General features: G+C 44.7%; 2 protein-coding genes across 2 annotated transcripts in view; one reads left to right on the forward strand and one right to left on the reverse strand.

Moving 5' to 3' along the window:
• The window catches only part of FYTTD1 (forty-two-three domain containing 1), a 49,697-nt gene extending 26,939 nt beyond the window's left edge, over positions 1 to 22,758 (reverse strand). Inside the window, exons 1-4 of the mRNA XM_033958777.1 lie at positions 22,546 to 22,758; positions 13,889 to 14,020; positions 3,472 to 3,617; positions 2,341 to 2,447 (exon numbers count right to left, since the gene is read on the reverse strand). Of these exons, the coding sequence (XP_033814668.1) occupies positions 2,341 to 2,447; positions 3,472 to 3,617; positions 13,889 to 14,020; positions 22,546 to 22,618 (458 nt within the window). The 5' untranslated portion in view covers positions 22,619 to 22,758. The remainder of the gene's footprint in view (positions 1 to 2,340; positions 2,448 to 3,471; positions 3,618 to 13,888; positions 14,021 to 22,545) is intronic.
• Positions 6,467 to 27,804, forward strand: part of LOC117366833 (cytochrome P450 2F2-like) — a 52,508-nt gene continuing 31,170 nt past the window's right edge. The window contains exon 1 of the mRNA XM_033958775.1: positions 6,467 to 6,568. The gene's annotated coding sequence lies outside the window, so the exon portion shown is untranslated. The remainder of the gene's footprint in view (positions 6,569 to 27,804) is intronic.

Raw genomic sequence — 27,804 nt, forward strand, 5'->3', positions numbered from 1 at the left:
TCATTGCCGAGTGCATCGGTCTGAGTGAGTTCAGCGTTATATGTTAAAAATCATATTAAAGCCACACAATTGCAGGATCTGAATTTTCCATACTGCTTACCTCTTCCTTTTGCAAGAAATATAGATGCTAAATAGAGCCAAGTTATACCTTGGGACCAGTTCAAAGTTGCTGTGGCTATTTTTCCCCCATAAAGTTACCATGTGCTCTGTCTTATCAAATAAAGTTAGAAATCTGTTGAGTGTCATTCCTAATTATTTTGATTTTGCTTACAACTTGTTCATTAGAAGCTCAAGGTGTGCTACTTGTGAGCAAGTCGTAAGGTCTCTGGAGACGGGGCTTACAAGCCAACTTTGTACTTGAGGCAATGAAGGGTTGAGTGACTGCCTACGATCACAAGGAGCTTTGAACTGGGTCTTCCTAGTTGTCAACCTGGTGCTCTAATCACTAGGTAACGCCATCTTGTGCTGTCTTTTTAGACAAATCATTTGTCTTAATTACTAAGGCTATAAGTATGTTTCCTATCTTGGAGATTTTAAACTTCTAATGGCAATCTGATATTTCAATGGAAATTATTCAAAATCAACTTTTCCATCAGATTTTGTTGATATGTTTTTGAATGCTCAAACTGGTAGATAAGCTGCCCAATTATATTAGCCATGGCTTATCTACCAGTAACTGGGGCGGCCTATACAATTTAAAAAAATCATCCCCCCCTTACCTCCCTCGCTGGACGGCATCGAATTGCTGCCTCTTCGAATTGCGGCCAGCGGTGCAGGGCAGGAGAGATCTTTTCGATCTCCAGCCTGGCCCCGCGTTGCTTCCTGCATGGCTTCACGTCAGTTCTTGTGGGACTTTCAAGGCAGCATACAATTAACCCCCTAAAAAAACCAAGCGACACCCTGAAACAGCCTTTCGATTGGATGACACCAACGTTTTCTTTTTTAAAGAAAATAAAAGCAGATCTCGTTCGCATATTGGTTGCTCAAGTGGACCGCCATATTGGTTTATTTAACATCTTCCCTCACGCCTTAATTTTTTTTCTTTCAATTCCATTGGCGGAACCTAGCGTTCATCAATGTTGCGGCTCGCTCAGATTGGCTGGAATGCTTAGTCTTTGTCAAGGGCTACAGGAAACCCTGCACGCTGCTGGGCTAGCTGTGCATGAGGGGGTAGGAGGCTTGCGCCATTTCTGTGATGCGCTGGTAGTGCGGCATTGGAAGCCGGTAGTGTATACCGAGAAATTTAAAGAGCGCGGCCTGGTGAGTTTAGTGTGGTTATCCGCTGCTTCTGCCACAAGAACCGACGTGAAGCCATACAGGAAGCAGCGCAGGGACGGGCTGGAGATCAAAAAGATCTCTCCTGCCCTGCTGGCCGCGATTCGAAGAGGCAGCAATTTGGGGCCGTCCAGCAAGGGAGGTAAAGGGGGGGGGGATGATTTTTTTAAAATTGTATAGGCCGCCCCAGTTTTGCAAGCTGTACCCACTGGGCCAGTTTGCAAAACCCATATATAAGCCGCGGCCTATATATGGGGAAATACGGTACTACTATGAATGAAAACAGTTTTACTTGTACAATACAGTTTTTGGTAGACTTTTGAAGCAGCAGCTGCGACTGAAATGCAAAATATGTGTATGAATCTGGCATTAGTGTGGGCAGACTAGATGGGCCGTGGCCCTTTTTTGCCGTCATTTTCTATGTTTCTATGTTTAAAGTGCTTTTTGGTGCAGTTTCTGTCTTAAAGAGCCTTGCGATGGTTCAATCTCAGTGGAAGATTCTACAGTTCATGGCTGGGTAGAAGACCTGGCTATCTGCGCTACTTTCCTGGCTATGCTGCTGGTTGGACGGCACAACTCATCAGTCTGGACTGGTCTAGCAGGATGAAAAGTCAAAAATATGTTTACATTTCGTTTTTCTCTTTCAGCATTTGAACTTAGGAGGAAATTCTGTAAGGGCCACCTAAAGTTAGGTGGTGGTAGGCATCTGAGGCACACTTACCGGCACCTAACAATTGTTTCAATCAGCTTTAAGTGGCACAATAAATGCCATTAAAAGCCAATTACAACACAATTAACATAAAAAATAGGCGGCGCTAGGCATTTCTCTGGCACATAGCAACACCAAATGCGTAAGTAGGCAATGCTAGGGATGGCGCCAGAATTAGGTGTGACTATGCGTGATTCTCTGATGCATCTACATTTCCAGTGCTTAGGGTCTGTGGTAGCCGCGCCACTTCCAGAATGAGCCCCTTACTGTTTAAAAACCCAATTAAAGCAACAGCATCCCACAAGGCAAAAGGGAGTCTAAGCAGATGCTGAAATTCTGTTCCAGTGAGCTCTCACCTCCAAGGAAAAGGCCTTCTCAAACCCACAGCTGGTATCCTCTGGAACTCAGATGACCTCGGTAGGTTTCGTCCCTTTTTGAACATTGGACGCTGCCTCTGTATGTTCTGAAGAATTACATAGAAAAACCCCCCAAGCACATCATAGAACATTATTCATATAAACTGCTGCTCAGTTCTACTTGGCTGACAAAAAAGAGGATAAAACCCTAATCATTCTAAACATTTTAAAAAACCACCTCACTTACAAGGTTTCCACAGCTCTTCTACATAGCCTATAATTTTATTAATAAATGAATTGCAGGCAAAAACACATGAAATTAGAGCAACCATATTCTTCTGAAAGTAGTTCTCATCAGGTATTTTCCAAAGGGTAGGTTGTAAGCCAAATTATTTCTTTTGTCTAATGAAGCTTTTCTGCTTGCTCAAAGTGAACTGTAACACTTGGTTAGCAGGGCTTGGGTGCAGGGCTGTGGAGTCGGAGTCGGAGGAAATTTCGGGTACCTGGAGTCGGAACATTGATCTACCGACTCCATTTTTTAACTTGGCATACCAATCACGAGCGATTCTTTCAGCTATAGCACCCACTATATACACAGCACAAATGTTGCAAGCTGCTTCTGCGGCCTTAGAACCTTGATTAAAAGCAAAAAGAAGGTGGTGTCGAAATTGCTCATTTCTCTCAACTTGACATTCCATTTTAACGATCTGAAAATTAACCAGTGCTGTGGAGTCGAAGTCAGAGTCGAGGAGTCGGAGGAAATTTCGGGTACCTGGAGTCGGAGTCTGAAGTACAAAAAACTGAGGAGTCGGAACATTTATCTACCGACTCCACAGCCCTGCTTGGGTGAACTTTAAAACAAGAGAGCAATCTGCCAGTACCCCCTATGAGAGAGCCAGCATGGCTGCCGATTTTATTGAGATGTAACAGTGTGTCCTAAGGCAACTTCTCATGCCAAAGGCTTACGGCAAGCTCCACCACCACATTAGCTGTGCACTGGGGCAGACAAGCTGCCATCTCAGCAAGTACTCCAGGGGTGGTATCGAATTTGAATAGATATTGCCCTTTAGAAACATTTTTCAGATTTTGAGTCACACAAGTCAGAAAAACAAAAAAGTGTGGCCTTCCTACCCTCTCACTCAGTGGTGGCCGGTTCAAAGGGCTGATGCCTTTGTGCATGGCTGATGCTTTCCTGGCTGCCAGGCCTGTAATAAGCCCATAGGGACGTCTTTTTCCCATTATTCGCCCTCTGAAGCCCAAGCGATTCCTGCCAACACCTACAAGAGAAGCAGTGAGAAGAGCAGCAGATGAACAGCAGATCACCGCACCCGTCTGCATCTGACAGATACCACTGGCACAGTTAATTCTCAAGAACCAGAAACAATTAGAAATATACTATCAGCCTGAAATTATCCATGATGTCTATTCCTCTTCTTCCCAGCCCATTACAGATGGCAAATTAGTTTTTCACACACTAATTCAGGCTGAAAAATGATACTGAGTTTGGATTGAAAAACGTACGAAGAGAGACTTGAGGAATTTAATATGTATACCCTAAGAAAAGAGGGACAGGGACGATATGATTCAGACATTTCAATATTTGAAAGCTACAAATATAGTGACAAGTAGAATTAGAGAACATGAAATGAGGTTGCTGGGGGGAGGGGAGGGGGTGGTGTCAAAATTAGGAGTAATGTCAAAAGTATTTTTTCACAGCAAGGATGGTGGATGCATGGAATGCCTTCTTGCAGGAGATGGTGGTGATGAAAACCATTAAACACACAGGATTCTCAATAGCGTAGGAGGTGACTCCCCCCACACACTACACTCATGCCCTCCATTCCCCCCTCGTACCTCTTTAAATTTTCACCAGCCTGAACAGCTTCTCTGGCCCCGCGACCAGGAAGTAATCTCAGAAGGGAGCCAGGACAGCACAAGAAGCAGGCCAGAGAAGTTGCACGCAGTGGCGAAGATTTAAAGAGTTACCAAGGAATGGGTAAGGGACGGTGCGAGCATGGCATGGAGGGGGGCGCACACGGTGGTCTGCCCCCCTTACTACGCCACAGAGGATTCCTATATGGAAAAAGAATGGAAGCAAAACAAAAAAAACAAACAAACAAACAAAAAAAAACAACTTAGTGGTGCTTGGAAAGTAAATCCAAGAATTGGGAAATAAGAGCAGCGCCGGGCAGACTTCTGCGGTCTGTGCCTCAGTTATGGCTCGATACATCTGGATGGGCAGGAGTGGCCTTTGACAAACTTCAGTAGCTGAGGAATATATCTAGTGCCAAGCAGACTTCTATGGCAAGGACAAATTCAAGGTTTATTAGATTTCTTATCCCACATATCAAATACACTTCTAAGTGGCTTACAATCTGAAAAATAGAAGAGGAGGGAAGGAACTATACTGGTCAAAGAGGGGGGAAGAATTCCAGAGAAGTGGGACAAAACATGGGGTAGGGTATCCGCGTCTCAGGCCCTTCCTTTCCCCTAGAGATTCCAAGTAAATTGGTTTTAATAATCTTTAAAAAATATTTGATATATTGCTATATGACGAAACGCTGAGAGCGGTTTACAAAATTGCATCAGAAAAAGGAAACTAAAGCCATCAATTAAAAGGAAAGAAAAAACAATAACACAGTAAAGTATCAACAGTTCAGCATTCAAGATAGACCTGCTTTAGTATCATCTCATCTGATGAAAAAGTTGCAGACGCAACCCTTGCTTTCAGCCGACAAAATAGTGCAAAGTTTGACACTGTAAATTCCCTCATATGACTAAGACCCTCTCTCTTTCCATACATATATTACACACTCACCCTCACCTTCGCAAAGGCGCCATGAAGGAAACATTCAAATATTAGATATCTACATAATATTATTCAGTGGAACGAAAATTCTAAGTGGTCACGCTAGAGAGAAAACTAAGTCCCAAAAGAGGGGGTAGGAAGAAGAGTAGCCTGAGAATCTGGGTTTGATTCCCTCTGGGCACGTCTCTTAGCCCTCCATTGCCCCAGATACAAAGTAAGGGCCCGTTTATAATATGCAACTACTAAAACAGATAGGATCTGACAAGGTCCGTGTTTTGGCAAATTATGCTTTGCTCAGGAATCCAATCTTCTAAATATCAGGCAAACACATTTAGGACAATGGATGTTTTCATACAACATGTAGTGATGAGCATCAAACAGTGGGTCTCATTGACAAGGCTTATTTTCATCCACATTTGAGAATTATCTGGCATCTACAATCAAGCTTTATCTCTACAGCTAATTTCTGTGCAGCCATCTGGATACTGGAGAAAAACTAAGTGAGGGATAAACACAATGAACCCTTAGCTGTGAGGCAACAAGCAACAGGAAATCCACAACACTAGAGTCTGTTTCAATAAAAGCAAAAGCCACTAAAAAACAGAAAGAAAATCCCACATCGGTCCCCCCAAATGTAATAATGCTTTGGACAGACTAACTTATCTTTAGATAGGCTAATCTCTCTGAAGCATAAAATTCCTTTCTCTGTGAAGCTTCTCTTCCAATAGGGCACCTAGACTGTGAAGGCGCCAAGCTCTAAACATTGTACTTATTTTCTAAAGACGACTTATACTCCTTCCTACATGCTTTCCTGAAAACTCCCACAAAGTTACACAGAACTTTTCTGCTTAAAGTTTGCAGGGATAAAAGTTATTCTTGCAACTCTGCCCAACCTTCACCATCAAGAAACACAAATGTACCAGCTTTGTGTCAGCAGCTAATACATCTGGACAATCTTTGTGCACATAAATAAGTGCTTTTTTATAAGCATAAAAAAAGGATTATTACCCCCAAATAGAGTAATTAAGTTTGGTTATCCTCAGTTCTGAAGAAGAAGGTAAAATTATGTTCTTACCCGTTAATTTTGTTTCCATTAGGAGCAGCAGATGAATCCAGAGACCAGTGGGATAGCACACATCGACCAGCAGGTGGAGATAGAGAATCTGATTAACAGGTGGTCTTATAGGTTGGCATTCCTCCTGTATATCCAGTATCGCTCCTTGCCCAAGCATCCGGAACTAGGAAATATTGAGCATGTAAAAAACTTCTTTCCAGCAACCAAGTGCAATGGGTAAAATACAGAATACAACTACCAACAATAACAAAACTGAAACTTGCAACCAACAACGGACAGACCATCTGCAGAAAGGGTGGGGCTCTGGATTCATCTGCTGCTACTAAAGAAAAGAAAATTAACAGGTAAGAACATAATTTTTCCTTCCTTAGCACAGCAGCAGATGAATCCAGAGACCAGTGGGATGTAGCAAAGCACACCTCGAACTGGGTGGGAAGCAAACGCCGCCTCCGCAATAACCGAAGCGCCAAAGTCAGCATCTGCACAGGTGGCCACATCCAGTCGGTAATGCTTAGAAAAAGTATTCTTAGAAGACCAAGTAGCCGCACGACAAATCTCGTCCAAGGAAAGACCCTTGGACTCGGCCCAAGAAGTAGCCATCGCTCGGGTGGAATGTGCACAAAGCTGTTCTGGCAACCGCTTTCTGGCCATCAAGTAAGCTGAAGCAATGGCCTCCCTGACCCAACGAGCGATGGAAGCCTTGGACGCAGCCATACCTATGTTGTGTCCTGCAAACAACACAAAGAGGTGATCTGAACGACGAAAGTCGTTAGTAACCCGCAAATAATGAAGAAGAATTCTGCACACGTCAAGGAAACGCAAGGAAGAGAAGCGCTCCCCCCAATCCTCCCGCCGAAAAGCAGGAAGGACGAGATATTGGTTCACATGAAAGGAAGACACCACCTTAGGAAGAAATGAGGGGACCAGCCGAACAGACACTCTGGCATCCAAAATGCGCAAAAAAGGATCCCTGCACAAGGCCTGCAACTCTGAAACCCTTCGGGCAGACGCCATCGCGACCAAAAACACCACTTTCAACGTGACATCCTTTAGAGTTGCATGAGATAACGGTTCGAACAGGGCCTTCTGCAAACACCCCCCCCCCCAAGGACAATCTTAAGGCTCCACTCTGGACAGATCCTCTTAACAGGCGCCGAATACGTTGCACCCCTTTCAGGAAATGAACAACATCAGGTTGAGATGCCAGCGGCGAATGAGATACTCGGCCTCTGTAACAAGCAACGGCCGCCACCTGAACTTTAAGGGAATTATAGGCTAACCCTTTGGTGATGCCATCCTGTAAAAAGGAAAGAATATCAGACAGAGAAGCCTTAAAGGGCAAAAGACCAAGAGTAGCACACCAAGACTCGAAAACCCGCCAGACTCTAGCATATGAGGCAGAGGTAGATCTCTTTTTGGCTTGAAGAAGAGTGGAAATAACCTGTTCTGAAAAACCCTTACGCCTCAGCTGCGACTGTTCAAGAGCCAGGCCGTAAGACCAAAGTGGGATGGATTTTCCATGTTGATCAGACCCTGAGTAAGTCCGGAGACACCGGAAACGTCAACCTCTCACCCATCGATAGCCAGATCACGTCCGCATACCACGGACGACGCGGCCAATCCGGAGCTACCAGGATCACCCTGCCTGGAAAGAGAAAAATGCGATGCAACACCCAACCTATCATCAGCCAAGGAGGAAACACATAAAGAAGACAATCCGGAGGCCATGGAAGAGCCAACGCATCTGCTGAAGAACCGAGGAAGCTTCGCATTGCGAGATGAGGCCATGAGATCCATCTCCGGAAGACTCCACTTCTGAACTAGCAGATCGAATGCCTGAGTGGAGAGTTCCCATTCTCGGGGATCTAGAAGATTTCTGCTGAGGAAGTCTGCCTGAACATTTGCCTGACCCGTAATGTGCGCCGCCGAGAGAAGAGGAACATGAACTTCCGCCCATTGAAACAGGACCAGCGCCTCGCTGGCTAATTGAGGACTTCAGGTACCTCCCTGCCAGTTTATGTATGCCACCGCTGTGACACTGTCCGAGAAGACTCTCGTCGGTTGGTCCTGAACCATGGACTGAAATGCTAGAAGCGCAAGCCTGATCGACCTCAACTCTATCATATTGATCGACCACTGAGCCTCCTCCTGAGACCAAACTCCCTGCGTAGAGGACTGAAGGCACTGAGCCCCCCATCCCAGAAGACTGGCATCCGTCATAACTACGACCCAGTCCGGTGTCGCAAGCGGTATGCCCTTGAACAGATTGGCCTCGTTGAGCCACCAATGCATGCTGAGGGAAGCTTGAGAATTCCATCGAAGACGCCGTCCGTAGTCCTGAGACACTGGGGACCACCGTGATAGAAGAGACTTCTGCAACGGTCTCATATGGACTCGAGCCCATGGTACCACCTCCAGAGCCACCACCATCGATCCCAGAACTTGCACATAATTCCAAACCCTTGGTCTGGGTGAGTGGAGAAGAAGGCGAATCTGAGACTGCAACTTCTCTCCCTGGTCCTTGGGGAGAAACACCTTCCCCAGACAAGTGTCGAACCGCACTCCCAGATGCTCCAATGATTGGGACGGGGTAAGAGAGTTCTTCGGAAAGTTGATGATCCACCCCAAAGACTGAAGAAGGGAAATCACCCTCTGGGTCACTGACACACTCTCCTGCTTGGAAGACACACGGATCAACCAATCATCCAAATAAGGATGCTCCCGAATCCCCTCTTTGCGAAGAAACGCCGCCGCCACTACCATCACCTTAGAAAAGGTGCATGGTGCCATGGCGAGACCAAAAGGCATTACCCGAAACTGATAATGCTGGCCTAGGATCGCAATCCGAAGAAATCTCTGATGCGGAGGCCAGATCGGAATATGCAAGTAAGCCTCCTTGAGATCGAGGGACGTAAGGAACTCCCCTGGTTAGACCGCTGCAATGACTGAGCGCATCGTCTCCATACGGAAATGTCGGACCTTGAGATATTTGTTGACCCTTTTGAGATCCAGCACTGGCTTGACCGACCCCCCCCCCCCTTCTTGGGCACCACAAAGTAAATGGAATATCTGCCTAGGCCCACCTCCGCGGGGGGAATCTGAACCACAGCCCCCAGATCCAGAAGGACTTGAAGGATGAGCTGTACCGAGTCTCGCTTGGTGGCCCCATTGCAAGGGGATAGCAAGAAAGAATCGGCGACGGGAGAGGAAAATTCTAATTTGTAACCTTCTCGAATAATGTCCAACACCCACTGATTGGACGTAATCTTGGCCCACTCCGCCAGAAAGGAAGACAGCCGCCTTCTCAAAGAAATGTTGGAGGGAGCCGAGATCCAGTCATTGCTGATTGCGAACTGCTGGAGCACGGGCTGGCTGAACTGTCGGGGGTTTCATAGCACGAAAGGAACTCTTATGTGGAAATCTAGGTCTAGAATTGTAGAAAGAACCGTAAGACAGCTGAAATGACGGCTTACCCGGCCTATATCGCTTAACAGCGCGGAAGCGAGGTCTGGTAGACGAGGATTTCAAAGGCAGCTTAGGCCTATCTTCTGGCAACCGCTGTGTTTTGGAATAATCAAAATCTTTCACTAGCTTATCCAAATCCTCACCAAACAGCCTACCTCTAAAAGGGAGTTTCACGAGTCTAAGCTTGGACGCTGCATCCACCGCCCAGTTACGGAGCCACAAAGATCTGCATGAAACTACTGAAAGCGACATTTGCTTCGCAGAGGCACAAATAATATCATACAAGGCATCCGCCAATACGCTAAACCCGATTCCACATCTGCCAATTCGGATGGAACCGCAGTCCCTGACTCCATCATTCTATCTGCCATCTGTTGAGACCATTGAAGACACACCCAAGCCGCATAGGAACTGCACACTGCCGCTTGCAAGGTAACCGCTGCAACCTCAAATGACATCTTAAGCGAAGATTCTATCTTCCTATCCTGGACATTCTTAAGAGCAATACCCCCCTCAACAGGCAAGGTAGTCTTCTTGGTGACCGCGGCCACCAACGCGTCCACCTTAGGGAGCTTAAACCTCTCCAGCTCATTCTGAGGCAGTGGGTACTAGAGAATGACACGGTGGCGGTTTACCCGCGGCCACCGCATTTTAGCCGCGGGTCACCCGCCGAAAACGGGGAAGAAAACTAGCAGTCGCTGCGGCGACGGGGACAAGGCCATTCACCGCCCGCGGGGCGGTGAATGGTCTTGTCCCCGCAGTGAGGCATGAAGGATCGCGCGGTCCCCGCAGCTCACACCCGCCTGCCCAATCGATTCTAGTGTTTAGCCAGCTCTCTCCCTTCTCCTCACCTTAGTTTGTAGATTTTCTTTTTCGGCGACCCGCACGCTATCAGAGAGCCGCGCACCCGCTGCTGCTCAGTTTCGATCTTCTGCTCTGACGCAACTGGAAACAGGAAGTTGCAGCAGAGCAGAAGATCGAACACTGAGCAGCCGCGCATGCGCGGCTCTTTGGGAAAGCGTGCAGGTCGCCGAAAAAGAAAACCTATAAACTAAGGTGAGGAGAAGGGAGAGAGCTGGCTAAACACTAGGATCGATTGGGCAGGCAGGTAGTGGCTGCGGGGACTGTGCGATCGCTAGTGTTCCCTGCTCAAATTGGAAGGAGGGAGTGAAAGGGAAAAGGATTCTGGGCCAAGGGGATGAAGTCGGAAAGAAAAACCCACAGCAGGAAAGAAAGGGAAGGACTGGCAGGTGAGCCAGATGCTAGAAGCAGGGGGGGGGGGAAGAAAGAGGGAAAAAAGCTAGATGGGGTTGAAAAGAAGAGACACACTGGTATGGAAGAGGAAGATAGGGGAAATCTGGACACAGGAAGGTAACAGAAAGAGGGGAAATTATGTGCATGGGGCATAGGGACAGAGACATAAAGGGGACATGCCATGGGGATGGTATATGGACACAGGGGGGGCAATGACAGATACATAGGGGAGATATTAGAAATGGAGAAAATAGGAGCACAGAAGCGAGATGGTTTGTGGGGATGGGACAGGGACCGAGCTTGCAGGCTCCAGTGGCTTGCACAAATTACATTGTAACGTGCCATGAAAATAAGAGGAAGGAAGGTAGATAGGCCACGCGAGAGGAGCTGAAGGGTAGTAGAAAGGAACAGATGGTAAAGGAGGGAGGGAAGGGTGGTGGTGGAAAGGAATAGAACAGACATTGAAGGAGGGTGGAGAGGAACAGACCCCCAAGGGAAATGTGGAAGACAGAGTGGGAAGACAGATGCCAGACTATGCGGGAGCGGAGGGAAGAAGATGGGTGCTAGACCAATTGGGGGGGGGTTAAGGGAGAGGCACAGTAACAGCAAATGGAAGACGCAGAGAGAAGACACACAGTGGATGGAAGGAATTCAATGAGAAGATGTGGAAAGCAGAAACCAGACAACAAAGGTAGAAAAAAAAATTATATTTATTTATTTATTTTTTGCTTTAGGATAAAATAGTACGTATATTAGTTGTGTTGATAAAAATTTATAAACAAAGCCCTGCCAGCTGAACATCTTTCTCTAGTTCAGCAGCAGGAACTTTGATTTATAAGAAAGGAATAAGCTAAATATTACAGTACTAAGGCTTATATGGATGCAGCGGGGATGGTGACGGGGCAGTGAATGGGATGGCAGTGGCGGTGAAAGGGATGGCGGTGACGGTGACGGGGCGGTGAAGGGAACGACGGTGACGGGGCGGTGCAGAGGATGGTGGGCCGGTGACGGGGCGATGACGGGAACAGATTTTTTCCCCGTGTCATTCTCTAGTGGGTACAACTGCCGCATAACTTTTGTCACTCGGAGACCTGCCTCCGGCGTCTCCCATTGAGCCGCAATAAGCTCCTGCATGGCCTCATGAACTGGGAAAGATCTAGGCGGCTTTTTAGTTCCCGCCATAAGAGGGTTAGCGGATCCAAATACTAGTGAATCCTCCTGAGAGATGTTCAACCCTTGCAACGCCTTAGATATCAACGAGGAAAGTTCCTCCCTGTGAAAACAGACGGAGCGCAGTAGGATCATCCAAGTCCCTACCTAGCGCCTCCTCCGTGTCCAATTCTGGCACCTCCCCCTCTTCCAAAGACTCAGGAAGAGTCAGAGACAAGGGGGAGACTTGAGTCAAGGAACCTCCCTCATCTGCGGTAGCCAGCCTACGACATTTTGCCACCTGAGACTGAACCGGAGGAATAAAGGCAGAAGGGAGCAAAGAGTCGTTGCAATCCAGGTTTTGTGCAGGCTGAGAGCCTGCACCGCGTTCTGCAGAGAAACCACGTCATTCACAAGCTCCCTCGAAGCGCCTCCAGCTGCTGAACTCCTCCCAGACGCCGACATGCAATGAAGCGTGGCGGGCTCCACCGCGAGTGAAGAGGAGATCGACCGCGCTTCCCAAGCACGGGGAAAAAACAGCCTCGCTAGCTGGCAACAATAAATCTTCTGCCGCAGCGTCTGTACACCCAGCGGACATAGCCCCGACAGTGTTCTGCACTTCCCACAGCACAAACACCGCTTAACCGCCTCGGCTGCCGTGAAATTCAAATTTTTTTTTTTTAATTGCAAAGCCAAAAAACACCAAACCGGAAGGAACACAATGGAGAACGCCAACTACACACCAAAACGCGCATAAAACCCTCAAACAGTACCAGATACCCCAGAGAGAGGGAAAGACCAACTCACCAAACCCCCTACCGGACAGAAGTTATGGCTGGCAGTTGTAAGTTGTAAGCTGACAATAAAGTACAGCACAGCTTCACACTTAGAGGCTCTTTTTATTATTTTTTTTTTTTTACTAAGAAAAGAAGAAAATTAAGAGCCCAAAATAAACCCCTCAATCCACTGGAGGGGAGGGTGGAGCAGGGACCTGGGGGGGGCCCAGGTGTAACTCCCAAAGCTGGTACCGTTCAGCCAGTCATCCCTTTCTACCTGAAGAGAAATAATCTCAATAGAAGAAATGATTATTCCTCAGAATTTTCACCAGGCACAGCCAGAACCCAGGAGCTAGGATAGCTACCAACCCCTGCTGGGAGATAGAGCATACTGGATATACAGGTGGAATGCCAACCTATAAGACCACCTGTTAATCAGTTTGTCTATCTCCACCTGCTGGTTGATATGTGCTATCCCACTGGTCTCTGGATTCATCTGCTGCTGTGCTAAGGAAAATAGCATTAAATAAAGGGGTGTCGATTCAGTAGAACAGCGAGAGCAGGTAAAAGCATGAGATTAACACAGAAGATGCCTAGACAAAATCTGAGATTAGGGGAGGTTTTACCTCATGGATCTCCTCAGCAAATTTTCTCTGTCATACTCATATTCCACTGCCCAATCTTATTTGTTTGCACATACTCTAACTGTAGAAAATACTGCATGGTAATGCTTAAATATGATGCCTGTGACTGTCTCTAATATGGGATGCTTGACCAAGGGGGAGATAGTGATTTTTCAGTCATCTCCTTAATTACTGCTGGATTCAACCTGAGGCATAAGGTGATGCACACAGTGAGACAGAAGAAATGTAGCCCATTCCAGTGTGTGTGTGTATTGTGGTTTCCTGCCGTGCAGTGATTTGCTGACTGTATCTTCAAGTAATTGAGCAGGTGCTTGAAAATCTGGATGGACATGTCATTCCAGTGTAAAGACAAATATTAACAGCTCTATGCATATACCTTTCTGCTGCTGGATTCCCCACCTGCTCCTGCCCATCCTGAACTGTCGAGCAAAGTACGGCCGCAAGCCTCCATTTTGCCGCAGAGCCTTTAGCTTTCTTTCCTCCTCCTTGTTCATCTTGATTATATCATCTGGGAAAAGGACGCAATGAACAAAAGTTATAGCACAACTCTAGAGAAAGCAGAATGTTAAAAGCCGCTGTGTATTTCTGCAGCTGTTTCATGGTCACAGGGCTCAAGCATTTCTCACCTGTCCTTCTCAGGCAAGGCTTAAAACAAAATGACACAGATTGCCCACAAAGATTACATTTTATCTTTAAAAGGTTAAAATGACAATCCCCAGATTCTTCAAAGGGTGTCCAAATATTCACACCCAAATTTGGCACGTGCAGCCTGATTAACGAGCCAACATCAATAGTTAACATTAACCGGCACCAATTAGGGGCTGCATGTGCCAGGTCACCCATTTACAAGATATTCCAGAAATTAATGAGGAAGTATAAGTGCCCAAATCCCTAGAAGGGGGCATGGCCAAAGCATTTTAGAATTCCAGGAATCCTACCCCTACTTGCAGGTTTCAGCTACTCAAAGCTGGGCATGGGAATCCCCAGCAGCTGTTCATTCTAGAGTGCCCTTTACTGAATCTGACTAGGCTGCAACCAAAAGTCTTGTGTCAAATACAACTAGTTGATATTGTGGCAAATTGCCGACTGCCCTTTTTCAGATGCACAGGGTGACAGGTGCAGCTATGAGCACCTTTCAGGGCAGAATGGATGGAGTTTGTCAGAGAGAGAATGATAAAACAGGCCTGGGTGCTTTACAAGCGAACGGCAAGTAGGAGTTAAAGCAATACTAGCAGAGACGGAGTGTGACGTACGGACTCAGGCAATCCGTTCCACTCTATATTACTATGAAAATGAGCAAATAGGATTTAGATTAGATGTAATTTCAGCCTGAATTCCGGAATGCAATTAAATGACTGACTGATTGTTGTGGGTAATTATATGTGCTAGCGCATCCTCATTCATTTAAAAGGCAGTTTGTGATATGGAAATGACTAGTATGTGTGTGACCTAGCTAAAATTGGCACCACACATAACAGGTGATATAGAAACACCAACAGAACGAGACACCAAACAAGACTAAGCAGTTCACTCCCAGTCAACCTAGCCATACCAGCTTCTCAGCTTTTACCCACCCCCGGAAATGATATCAAGGACAAGGTAAATTATACTCGGACCATTGCCTAATTAAAAAATTCACTTCTGGGAATGTTTTGTAGATGATGGCATGAACAGAATTGATTAGATTACCTGTAGATACTCACAAGTAAGTCACCCTCTACTACTACTATTTATAATTTCTGTAGTGCTGAAAGGCGTACACAGCGCTGTACATGTAACATTCAATAGATAGTCCCTGCTCAGAAGAGCTTACAATCCAATTTGGACAGATAGGACATCTGAGGGTAAGGAATGATACTCATATGATGGGTAAAAGTAAATGATGAGTTAAGAGCTGAAAGCAACTTCAAAAAAGGAGGCTTTTAAACTTGGATTTGAAGACTGCTAAAGACGGGGCATGACGTATTGACTCTGGCAGCCTGTTCCAGGCATATGGCGTGGCAAGAAAGAAGGGACGGAGTCTGAAGTTGGCAGTAGAGAAGAAGGGTACAGATAAGAAGGACTTACAGAGTTTACTGGGGGGAGTACAGGGAGAGAGATAAGTGAGGAGAGATATTGAGGGGCTACAGAATGAATGCACTTGTAAGTTACCCTCACTTATACAGTAAAACCTTGGTTTAAGAGCATAATTCGTTCTGAAAACATGCTTGTAATCCAAAACACTCATATATCAAAGCAAATTTCCCCATAAGAAATAATGGAAAGTCAGACGATTGCATTACAAGACTTTGCTTGTTTAGAACAGTCACTACACTCTTGCAGTGTCAGAGAGAGAACCATCGGCTCAGTTGTGATGATGTGACGCGTGTATACTGTATGTACTCGTATTGCAAGACTTTGTTTAGAACAGTCGCTACACTCCCGCAGCGTCAGAGAGAGAAGAACCCTCGGCTCAGCTGTGATGTATGTATACTGTATGTACTCGTATTAACATAGTAACATAGTATTGAAAGACCTTGCTCGTTTAGAACAGTCACTATACTCTTGCAGTATCAGAGAGAGAATAACCATCGGCTCTGATGTTGTGTTGTGTATATACTGTAAGTACTTTTATTACAAGACATTGCTTGTATATCAAGTTAAAATTTAATAAAATGTTTTGCTTGTCTTACAAAACCAAGTTACTTGCAATCCAAGGTTTTACTATATTTAGATTTTAGCAAAGCCTTTGACAGTGAATGGTACAGTTTAGAGGGTGAAGAACTTATGTGTACAACAGAAGAATGGGACTTGGGTGTGATAGAATGTGATAATCTTAAGATGGTCAAATGGGTTGAAAGGGCAATGGTGAAAGCTAGAAAGATGCTTTGGTGCATAGGGAGAGGAATGGCCAGTAGGACAAAGTACTGATGTCCCTGTATAAGACTCTGGTGAGACCTCATTTAGAATATTGTGTATAATTCTAGAGATCACTCCTTCAAAAAGATATACACAGGATGGAGTCAGTCCAGAGAAAGGCTACTAAAATGATGCATGGTCTTCATCTTAAGGCATATGAGAGCAGACTTAAAGATCTCAATATGAATATTTTGGAGAAAAGGCGGGAGAGAAGAGATATGATAAAGACATTTCATTTGAAAGGAAGCTCCGGAATGAGAGGGCATAAGATGAAGTTAAGAGGTGACAGGCTCAGGAGAAATCTAAGGAAATACTTTTTTACAGAAAGGGTGGTAGATGCGTGAAACAGTCTCCCAGAAGAGACTGTCTGAGTTAAAAAATGCATAGGACAGGCACATGGGATCACTTAGGGAGAGGAGGAGATAGTGGATGTTGTGAATGGGCAGACTGTATGGGCTATTTGACCTTTATCTGCCTTCATGTTTCTATTTCCACTTTCCCCTTAATTACTGAAATCATGTTATGACCTCATTCCCACTGGTTCATAGATCGAGCTTTTCTCTTCCTTACCCTATCCAGCCATGCCAGATCCAACATCTCACCTCTTCTAGGGCCCCAAAGCTGTTGTTCTAGAATGGGGCCTTTGCTCACAAAGTACAGCGTTCCACTCTCTCCCTGATGGGAAATGCATCATGGGAGCTCTTTAGAAAAGAGGTCTTTGGAAAACAGGTTTATAACTGTAATTGAACTGGAAGAGCATTCCAAGAAGTAGGATCAGTAACACTAAGTATCATACTTTGAATGTGATGTACAAGGTGTCTGATCTGCCTAGAAGCAGGGTCACTGGTAACCACTGGGATAATCTAAGCACCCAGCAGAGTATGGAGTTAGTAATCAAAAGCAGAAAATAGCCTGAATGACTAATAATGCCCCTGTATCGTTCCATGGTGTGACCTCATCTGGAGTATTGCTGAGGGGAGATATGATTGAAGTCTACAAAATCCTGAGTGGAGTGGAACGGGTACAAGTGGATCGATTTTTCACTCCATCAAAAGTTACAAAGACTAGAGAACACTTGATGAAGCTTTAAAACTAATAGGAGGAAATATTTTTTCACTCGGAGAATAGTTAAGCTCTGGAACAGTCCATAGTCTGTTATTGAGAAAGACATGGGGGAAGCCACTGCTTGCCCTGGATCGGTAGCATGGAATGTTGCCACTCTTTGGGTTTTGGCCAGGTATGAGTGACCTGGATTGGCCACTGTGAGAACGGGCTACTGGGCTTGATGGACCATTGGTCTGATCCAGTAAGGCTGTTCTAATGTGTATGTACCCCTGTAACCTGTTCTGGGCTCTTTTGGGAGGACGGGCTAAATAAATAAATAAAGTAATGTAGTTTAATTTGGGATAAGCACCTTAGGAATTAATCTCTTTAAGGAGATACATCAGCCGTCACTCCAAATACAGTGCAAAGTCAGCAACTGTAAAGCACTGTGGCTTTTACTTTCAGTTTTCATTAGCTAAAGTCCAGGTGTGCAGAGGCTATTTCGCTTGGAAGTAAAATAAGGACTTTCATTATTTAAATAATTATATGTTTCTGGCTAGGATACCGTTTGATAATTGAAAAGAATTTCCAGGCTCTGTAGGCTATGATAAAGATGCAGCATTTTAACCATAAAACTTTTGACATGCAGAAAAGGAACTTGCAGTGTTTGTTTTCAAGTACGGATTAGCTTATAGTGTTAGTAGGGAAATATTAAAATGAATTTTATATATTATAAGATAATTTGACTGTAATTTTTCAGAGCATATAAACCTCATGCTCAGTAACATCAATGGACAGATTGTGGATCAGGCAGGTTTAATGCCCACAATATAGACCAGTGTTTGGATTCCTTTACCCTATTTTAGTAAACGTCTATATCAGGGTGCCCAAATGGTCGATCGCGATTGACCAGTAGATCACAAAGGCAACGCAAGTCGATCGTGTTGCCTTTGTGATCTTGTTCTTCCTGCCTCCCCAAGCCAGGCTTGATGCGTACAAGCACTTGACCCACAAGCCTTCACCTCCGATGTCAATTCTGACATCGAAGAGGAAGTTCTGGGCCAGCCAATCGCTGCCTGACTGGCCTGGAACTTCCTCTCCAACATCAGAATTGACATTGGAGGTGAAGGCTTGTGGGTCCGGTGCATGTACGCGCCAGGCCTGGCTTGGGAAGCAGGGAGAAATCAGCATGGTGGCTTGGGGGTGGGACAGGAAGAAAGAATCAGGGAAGTGGAGAAATCAGTGCGATGGCTTTGGGGGGGACAGGGGGAGAGAGAAAGAAAGACAGAAATAAAGAGGGGGCAGGGAGAAAGAGAAAGAAAGGCAGGGGAAGAAAGACAGAAATAAAGAGGGGCAGGGGGAGAGAGAAAGAAAGGGGGGGGCAGAAGGAAAGAAAGAAATACTGGATTTACAGTCAGAAGAAGGAAGTGCAACCAGAGACTCGTGAAATCACCAGACAAAAAGGTATGAAAAATGATTTTATTTTTAATTTAGTGATGTGTCCGAATTTATATCTGCTGTCTATATTTTGTACTTTGGCCCCCTTTTACTAAACTGCAATAGCAGTTTTTAGCACAGGAAGCCTATGAACTTCAGGAGCAACACGGGGCATTCAGTGCAGCTCCCTATGCTAAAAACCGCAATCGCAGTTTAGTAAAAGGGGAGAGGGTATATTTGTCTATTTTTGTATAGTTGTTACTGAGGTGACTGCATATTTTAAAGTCATCTGCCTTGACCTCTTTGAAAAAAAACCCCAAATATAAATGATAATTAACATTTTCTCTGCATATAGTGTGCTTTGTGTTTTTTAAAATTTTATTGTTGGTAGATCATTTTGACTTGGTCATTTTAAAAATAGCTCGCAAGCCAAAAAGGTGTGGGCACCCCTGGTCTATATCATGTTTGCCCTTAATCAGTTTTATAACTAAATTTCTGATCTGAGGAAGAAGGGGTTACCTTCGAAAGCTAATCATAAACTACATTTTTTTTCCTTTATGTTTTTGTTTTATTTCTACTTATTACCTTGAAGAGTGGACTAACTCGGCCATTACACTATAAACATAAAAAACTGGCACTCATGATTTTTTTAGCACATTCTCACAAAATTCCTATATCAAAAGGATATTCAAGTACATCAGTATTGACTTGTTCAAATGGCTCTTCCAGATATCAACTGAACAAATAAAAATTGAAAATCTTGCCTTACTGTGATAATAAACTAAAGGAAAAAGCAAAAGAGATGTCCTTCCAAATAAAAAAAACGTTTATTCTTTAAAATGCGTATTGTCCCATTTATTTAGTTTGGAGGACCTCTCTTGCCTTTTCCTTTAGAATAGATTCTCCCAAATGTCAGTCTGCACTTCCAGATTCCTGAGTCTGGAGGGTACATGACGGCAGATAAAGGCCAAATGACCCATCCGCAGCATCCACTATCTCCTCCTCTCCCTATTGACTAAGGCTCTTAACATTTGCATCTCCTCTTCCTATAGGCTAAGGCTCTTTACACCTGCATTGTGAGGTCATAGAAACACGATGGCAGATAAACCATTCTCTCTTTCTCTCTCCGAGAAATCCCACGTGCCTATCCCAGGCCCTCTTGCATTCAGACACAGTCTCTATTTCCACCACCTCATCCGGGTTTAGCAGATGGCTGCTGACTGCAAGCCCTGACAATCCCCAGTGGGCCTCACTGGTTCTAAACGTTAGTTTTTGGTTTCAGTTTCAGCCAACACTCAGTGATAAATTTCAGCTGCACTTTCGGTTTTGGCCAAAACTGATTAAAGCAGTTTTGATCTGCCTCTAACTTATTATGTTTTTGAGTTATCTACTTGCATACCTAGACTATTTAGTCAATAAGAGCATGTAAACATATAAAATAGTTAAACAGAATAGAAATTAAAGAAAAATTAGTTCCTGTATTAAGCAGCGTACTGCGCTAACCCATTCCTGAACACCTAAGGGCGGGGTTAGTGCAGTACGCTGCTTAGTATACCAGGCAGGAAGCATAGCAACAACAAATGCAGTAGACATAAGAACCGACTTCAAAGTACATTAGCTTACTCCTTGGTTCCAGAAACAGCTTGGAACCCACTAGACACATGAAGAAAGTCACACCACCAAGTTTGGGTTCTTTTAAACCTGATGAAATAACCCAATAATGCTCTTGTGGCAGAACTACAAGGACAAAGACCAGGTAAGTATATTAAAACACCTGATGAAACTCTAGGACTTTATGAATCCTATATAATAACATTTTCTAATGAAATCATCATATGGAAATAATAAAGTAATAAAAATTCAACAGAAATGTATCATAAAAGATAAAATTATTTAAACCAAATTCTTTTTCTTTATCACACTTAAGCATCTATTGAAAGGGGAAGGTTTCCATTTTTTCTCTAAATAATCAAGGAATAACTGGTGCTGGAAAGTAAAATAGTCCCCTCCCCCTTCACACACATACTCCTTGGTTATCAGGTCCCAACACGGCAACTGGGAACCAGAGAAATCCATTCAGAAGTCTGCACCAGAATATAAATTCTAGAATCCAGAACAGCAACTGAACACTAGCAACATCTGTTCTACAGTTCCACCCAGATCTTCAGATTATCTAAATCTTCCATTCTGTCAACCAAAAGAAAACAAATACACTAGCAATAAATAAGAACAATTTTGAAAATAGGAAGACAGAGTAGATTTAAAAACAAAAAGTACAGATTAGATCAAAAACATTGCAGGTGTAATCACTGGTGCTAAAACTGGGATAGAATAATTTATATTTTGAAGGCTCTTCATCAATTACCCTTTCTTAAGAGGAATTAGTATAAAGGCAGGGGAAGCAACTTATTTGAAGACAGTTCTGTCCCATGTCAGCCTAATCATAACCCATGAAGCTCACAATTTAGAATTTAGGCCCCCTTTTATTAAGCCGCATTAGGCTTTTTTTAAAATCACCAGCCATGGCAGTATTAGCTCCAACGTTCATAGGAATTCTATGAGTGTTAGAGCTTTTACCACCATGGCAGGCGATAATGCAGCTTTATAAAAAAAAGGGGGGGGGGGTTAATTTGATATTATCTGTGAAGGAGTCATTCTTAGCGGTCACATAGGAAACAGATTTTAGTTTTATAGGCCTGAAATTAGGAAACAAGCTTCCACCAATTAGTAGGAACACATCATGTTACCTTCAACTCCAAGAAAGTAAAAATGTAGCTGTGTAAACATGGTTTAAATGGCCTGTGTAGCACCTCTAGCCGATCTTTTAGTTTTCAGCGATTGGTATGTTTTTATATACATGTGCTTCAGTTGGAGTGTTTTAGAGTATGGAATCATTTTTAACAAATAGCTAAATGAGGAGGACTGAAACGGATGAGGAAGAAGCAATATGATAAAGAGAAAGCTGAGCAAGAAGCAGCATCAGGGGTACCTTGAGAAGGAAGACCTGGTAAGGGGTTGGGCAAAAACTGGATCCTCTAGATGCCATACTTTGCAGTCGAAAGGCACTTGTGGATCTAGGAGGGTATTAAGCTTTTAGAACACAGGTGTCGAAGTCGGTCCTCGAGGGCCGCAAATCCCCAATGAATATGCATTGAAAGCAGTGCATGCACATAGATCTCATGCAGATTCATTGGGGAAATCTTGAAACCCCGACTGGATTGCGGCCCTCGAGGACCGACTTCGACACCCCTGTTTTAGAAAGATGAGACCTCTGGATCTGCCTGTAGGAGATGTGGAGTTATTAACCCGATTTGATTTTAGATTCAAGGACAGCCCCCCCGAGACAGACGCTGTGGCCTCCTCTCCTCCTTGTCCTCAGCCCCAGTCCTTTGCTGCTGGGTTTTATTTTTTTCCTTGGCAAACAGATGAAAGCCAGATCCTCCAACGTCTGTTGTTTGATTTTTTTACCTCTTTCTCAAGGCACTGACCAGGGATGAAGGAAGGAGCTGAGGAAGGATGAAGTGAGCAGGTGGAGGGGGGGGGAGGGGGGCAGAGCAGAAGGAAAGAGGGGGAGGGGCCTGGCGGAGAAAGACAGGGACAAACGGGGTACGAAGGGAGCGCGAGGACAGAATGCCGAGCGAGAGCCTCCCTCACCCAGGGACATGTCCAGCTTGTCGGGACTCTCCGAACCTTCTCCTCCGGCAGCACCGAACCCGAATCCGCTCATGACAGGGTCGGGCCGGGCCTGCTCCGGCTGCTCTCGGGGAAGCGAGGCCGCGGCGCGTGCGCACACGTCACAAAGGCGCAGAGATAGACGCGCTGAGCGCGTTCGTTACGTCATTAGCAGAGGCCACGCACGCGCGCTCCAGCCTCTTGTGCGCGAACTGGGAGGGAGGGAGGGAGGGGGGGGTGCGCATAGCGTCAGCACGTCACCGGTGCGCGAGGCTGCGTTGAGGCGGAGCTTTGGGGGGCGCCAGTGGCTCCTTCAGAGAGTTCTAGAAACGGCGTCCGAGGGCTTCTGGGAATGTGGCCTTCCTTCACCTCGGCCTTGTTTGCTTCAATAGCCCTTATTAGTATGACTGAAAAATGGTTCAGAGCAATTGCCACACTGGCACAAAGCGAAGCCCAGTATCTGGTTTCCAACAGTGGCCAACCCAGGTCATAGGTACACGGCAAAAACAACAGATTTTACGCTGCTTATCCTAGGAATAAGCAAGGGATTTCCCCAAACCAGCTCAATAATGGCCTAGGGACTTCTCTTTTAGAAGATTATCCAAGGGCTCCTTTTACTAAGCTGCGATAGCGTTTTTAGCCCGCGCTACGTGGCTAGAACTAACGCCAGCTCAATGCACTAAAACCTCTATCACCCCCACATTTTTTTAAACCCTGCTAAGTTAACTGATTTCACCACATTCTCCAGCAATAAATTCCAGAGTTTAGTTACATGTGTGAAGAAATATTTTCTCCAGTTTGTTTTAAATCTATTTAGTAGCTTCACATGCCCCCTAGTCCAAGTATTTTTGGAAAGGGTAAACATGTGATTCATAGCTATCCTGTCCATGCCCCTCAGTATTTTATACACCTCTTCATACAAGTATCACCCCTGAGCCATCTCTTTAAGCTGAAGAGCCCTAGCAATTTAAGCTTTTCTCATAAGGAAGTCCCATCCCTTTTATTACTTTTGTCACCCTTCTCTGTACCTTTTCTAATTCTATATCTTTTTTGAGATATGGTGACCACAATTGCACACAGTGCGGCCATAGAAATCTGCCTAGCACTAGTATTATTCCCCAACCTAGTGAAGCACGTGTATGCTGGAAGAATGAAACCATACATGTCTATATCTGAAGTGTGTATGTGTGCGCATGTGTCTGAAGAGCAAGCATGCATGCATATGTGTATGTTTCTGTGTCACTGGTAGGGACAGTCATATAAATAAGTTTCCCTTTGAAAATGTGGGCTGGAGTGGAGAAGTCCACTGGTATAAATGTGCATGTGCGTTAACTAAGTAAAGGGAAGATTTTAAACTTGGGAAATTCACCTAACTAGTAGGGAACTTGGGCAGATTTCTTTGAAAACTGGCCTAATACTGCCTCAACTCTGTCTATATCTACTCAAGCACCAAAGAAAGCTAAATATTTTCTTGTAGCTCTATTCACAGGAAGGGAGGAGGGAAGCTGGAGAAAATTTCTGACCTGTTAAATTTAAGTTTCTGAATCTGATAAGAGGCGAGAGATTAATGAACCTCCTCCCAAAAAATGCCCCAGTACTTTTCTATGGGGGAAACAGTTCCAATAGCTGCAGTGTGTGTACACTGATTCACTGTAACAATGATTAAGGAATTGCTCCTTTCAAACTGCCTTCCCTTCTCATCTCCTTTCTTGGTTGGACTTATAGAAAGTGTGCATACACATAGACACACTTCGTGAGTGGACTGCTGGGCACGATGGACCACTGGTCTGACCCAGCAATGGCAAATTTTATCTTCTTATGTTCTTCTTGTCATATTTGCATCACTGATGATGTCATCAGTAACACGGCACATGGAAGGCCCCGACAAGAGAAGGCCGCAAAGCAGCCTGTTTAGAGTGCTTCTGACCCGACGCTGCTTTGGAGGGAGGTATGTAGGGCTCACAGTTGGCAGGGTTCGGATGGGAGGGAAGAATGGAGGGTCAGCGGGGGTTCGGCTGCTCGGCAGGGGTGGGTGCTCAAGAGTTCTGCTGCACAAGGGGAGGGAGGGAAGGAAGGATGGAAGTTGGGCAAGGGTTCTGCTGCACGAGGGATGGGAGGGAGAGAAGGACAGAAGCTGGGCAAGGGTTCTGCTGCACGAGGGATGGGAGGGAGGGAAGGACAGAAGCTGGGCAAGGGTTCTGCTGCACAGGGGGATGGGAGGGAGGGAAGGACAGAAGCTGGGCATGGGTTCTGCTGCACAGGGGGATGGGAGGAAGGGAAGGACAGAAGCTGGGCATGGGTTCTGCTGCACAGGGGGATGGGAGGGATAGAAAGATGCTGAAGAGGGAAGGCACAAGGGGATGGATGAGAGGGGAGGTAAGATGCTGTACACGGGGAGAGACAGGAATGAGGAAGAATTGGGGTGAAGGAGAGGAAGGGAGAGATGATCAAATACATTTGTTTTGTACAATAAGACTTACTTACGTGTTCATGCTTTGGTACCTTATAAAGACCGAAACCTTTTATGTTATGACATTTACATTTAATTTATATTAATTACCACAAACACACCATCCATCTACTTTTAGTCCGGCCCCTCTGTCAAATTTAAGAACCCATTGTGGCCCATGAGTCAAAAAGTTTGCCCACCCCTGGTCTAAGTGCTTTGAAAATGACCCTCATAGTCAACAAATAATTGAAATGTAAGTAATTACAGATTGCCCCATATTCATATTCATTTTTCACTGACCAAAGAGGCTATAGCCAGCAAAGAGATGCTTTTGTTGGACGTACTCTAGCTTTTCATCCCTTTCTATGCCTCTTAATGAGAAGTATATATTGAACCACCCTGTGTTCTGTATATTTGTCATAATTTAGATTTGTTTTTTTTGAGCAGGGACTGTCTCTTGCGTGTTTAATGTACAGCGCTGCGTGCATCTGGTAGCGCTATAGAAATAATAAATATCTTGATTAGTAAAAATGAGGTGATAATTGGTGTTAACCAGTATGACAAGAAGCAGAAGCCTTTTTACCAGACCCTATCGAAAGACTGTGTAGTTATAACAGGAATGACTGATCACTTGGGAATACTAACTGAGCTTATTTGCATATTTATTTGCATGGAGGAGAACTACCATGCTCCCCTAAGTATTGTCCTATCATGTCATGATCTAAAATGTACTGTCATGCTTTACATTACTATATTTTATTATGTATGTAAACTTGTAACCCATTATGAGCTCTTCTGGGAGGACAGGAAATAAATCCAAATAAATAGATCAGCACAACTAAGGCTGAGGAATTATCTGACAGGATGGACTCTGGAACACTAGAAGAAACGAGATTCTCTTGACCCTCAGAGCTAAGAAGGGCAGTGAAGACCCTCGCCCTGAGTTGAGGAGGATACCTCCGACAAGACACCTGATTCCATTGTCCCTTGTCAGTGAGAGCTACCTGAGCTCTCAAGGCAACCCTCAGGGGTACTTATGCTGGCTGTTAGCCTAAGCCCTGGTAAGCCTAACCATTGGAAACTAGTGAGGCCCAAGCATGGCCTATGGGTCTGAATCACCACTGCGGCCAGAGTGTGGCCTAAGGGCCAGATTCACTAGTGAGATCACAGTGTGGACTAAGGGCCAGATTCATCATTGAGGCCAGAGTGACCAGAGGAGCCGGAAGTGACCACAGTGTCTGGAGGAGCCAGATTGACTAGAGATGTCTACCTATAATGAGCTATAATCGGTACTGATAAACAGTTACATGTGGAATTGCCCTAGTTGGTATTCTTAGGGTTACTAGATGTCCAGATTTCCCCAGACATGTCCTAATTAAACTGTGAATGATTAGATCTCTAGCTAGTTTCCTGGAACCTTCCTCCCTAAATATCTTAATTCACTTACTTGTTATCTCAAAAATAGACTATTGCAACTCTCTCTATAAAGGTATTTTTCAAAAAGAAATCAGACAACTTCAGTTAATACAAAATACTTCCATTAAAATCATTACCAACTCCAAAAAATATGACCTTGTCTCCCCACTATTTAAAAATGCCCACTGGCTCCCTGTCCTTCACAGAATGAATTTCAACACCTCTCTACTCACATTCAAAACATTTAAAACCAGATAGCCAGCTTTCATCAACAAACTTCTTATACCCCACGCACCCGTCAGAATTCTTAGATCTTCCTCCCCAAATCTTCTTTTTGTTCCCACCCGCCGTTCTACCTCCTTTGCAGTTACCACTCCCCTTATCTGGAGCTCCTTACTGCCTTACATTAGGGAATAACAAGTCTAGATAAATTTAAAAGAGTTCTAAAAAGTTTTCTATATGGAGATGCCTTTGAACACTAACACCTTTTTCCCTTACCAGCCTCTCCTTTTGATTCTCTTCAGGCAGATCAATCAAATCCCTTCCCCTCCTACTGTTTTACCCTTTTTTGTAATCTTTTCTTGATCTAATTGTAGTTCACCTTTACCCTTTTGTATCTCATTAGCATGTTTTGTTTCTGGTCTGTCTTAATAAAAGGTTTTTTTTGTTGATTTGCAACCCCCCCTGATTTTATTATATTTTGTATAATCGCTTAGAATTGTGATATGCGATTCAGCAAATCACTATTAAACTTGAAATTCCTTTGAAGGATTTGTCCAGGGGCCCAGATAGCTTTTCAAAACACTTTGGGTTTTGAAAATAAATCGCATCATCATAAGAATTGCTGCTGCTGGGTCAGAGCAGTGGTCCATCGTGCCCAGCAGGGGGGCGGGGCTGAGGGCGAAGATGGGGCATAATGGGATGGGTGGAACTGGGTGGGCCTGGGAGTGGGTCTAAGGGTTTTCTATAAGACGTGTGTTCAAATTCCAGAGCAACAGTTAGAAAGGGGATATGATCCTCGGAGGGGCTTGGTGTAAAAGCAGGTTAAACGTGTGGGTTATGGAATGTTAGCATTTACATGCCAAACTGCTTAGGTGCGAGCAATCTTGCCAGGCATTGAACTAGAAGTGGTCATGCCTAACGTTAAGCCTTACACTTGTACTGCCATCATGTTCAGGGCTGAAGACATTTGTGCACCAACATCTTACACAATTAAAGAGATTCCGTTTTAGGAACTCAGGGAAAAGAAGGGTTCGATATGGAAGGCAGGACCGTGTAATATGTAACTTTCAATGACCACTATATAATCAGAGTTTCGAGAACTAACAATTAAACTACAACAGCAACCTGGTTTAAGAAATTCACTTTCAGAAAGC

Source organism: Geotrypetes seraphini, chromosome 9 (genome assembly GCF_902459505.1).
Source record: "Geotrypetes seraphini chromosome 9, aGeoSer1.1, whole genome shotgun sequence".
In the NCBI taxonomy this organism is placed as follows: Eukaryota; Metazoa; Chordata; class Amphibia; order Gymnophiona; family Dermophiidae; genus Geotrypetes; species Geotrypetes seraphini.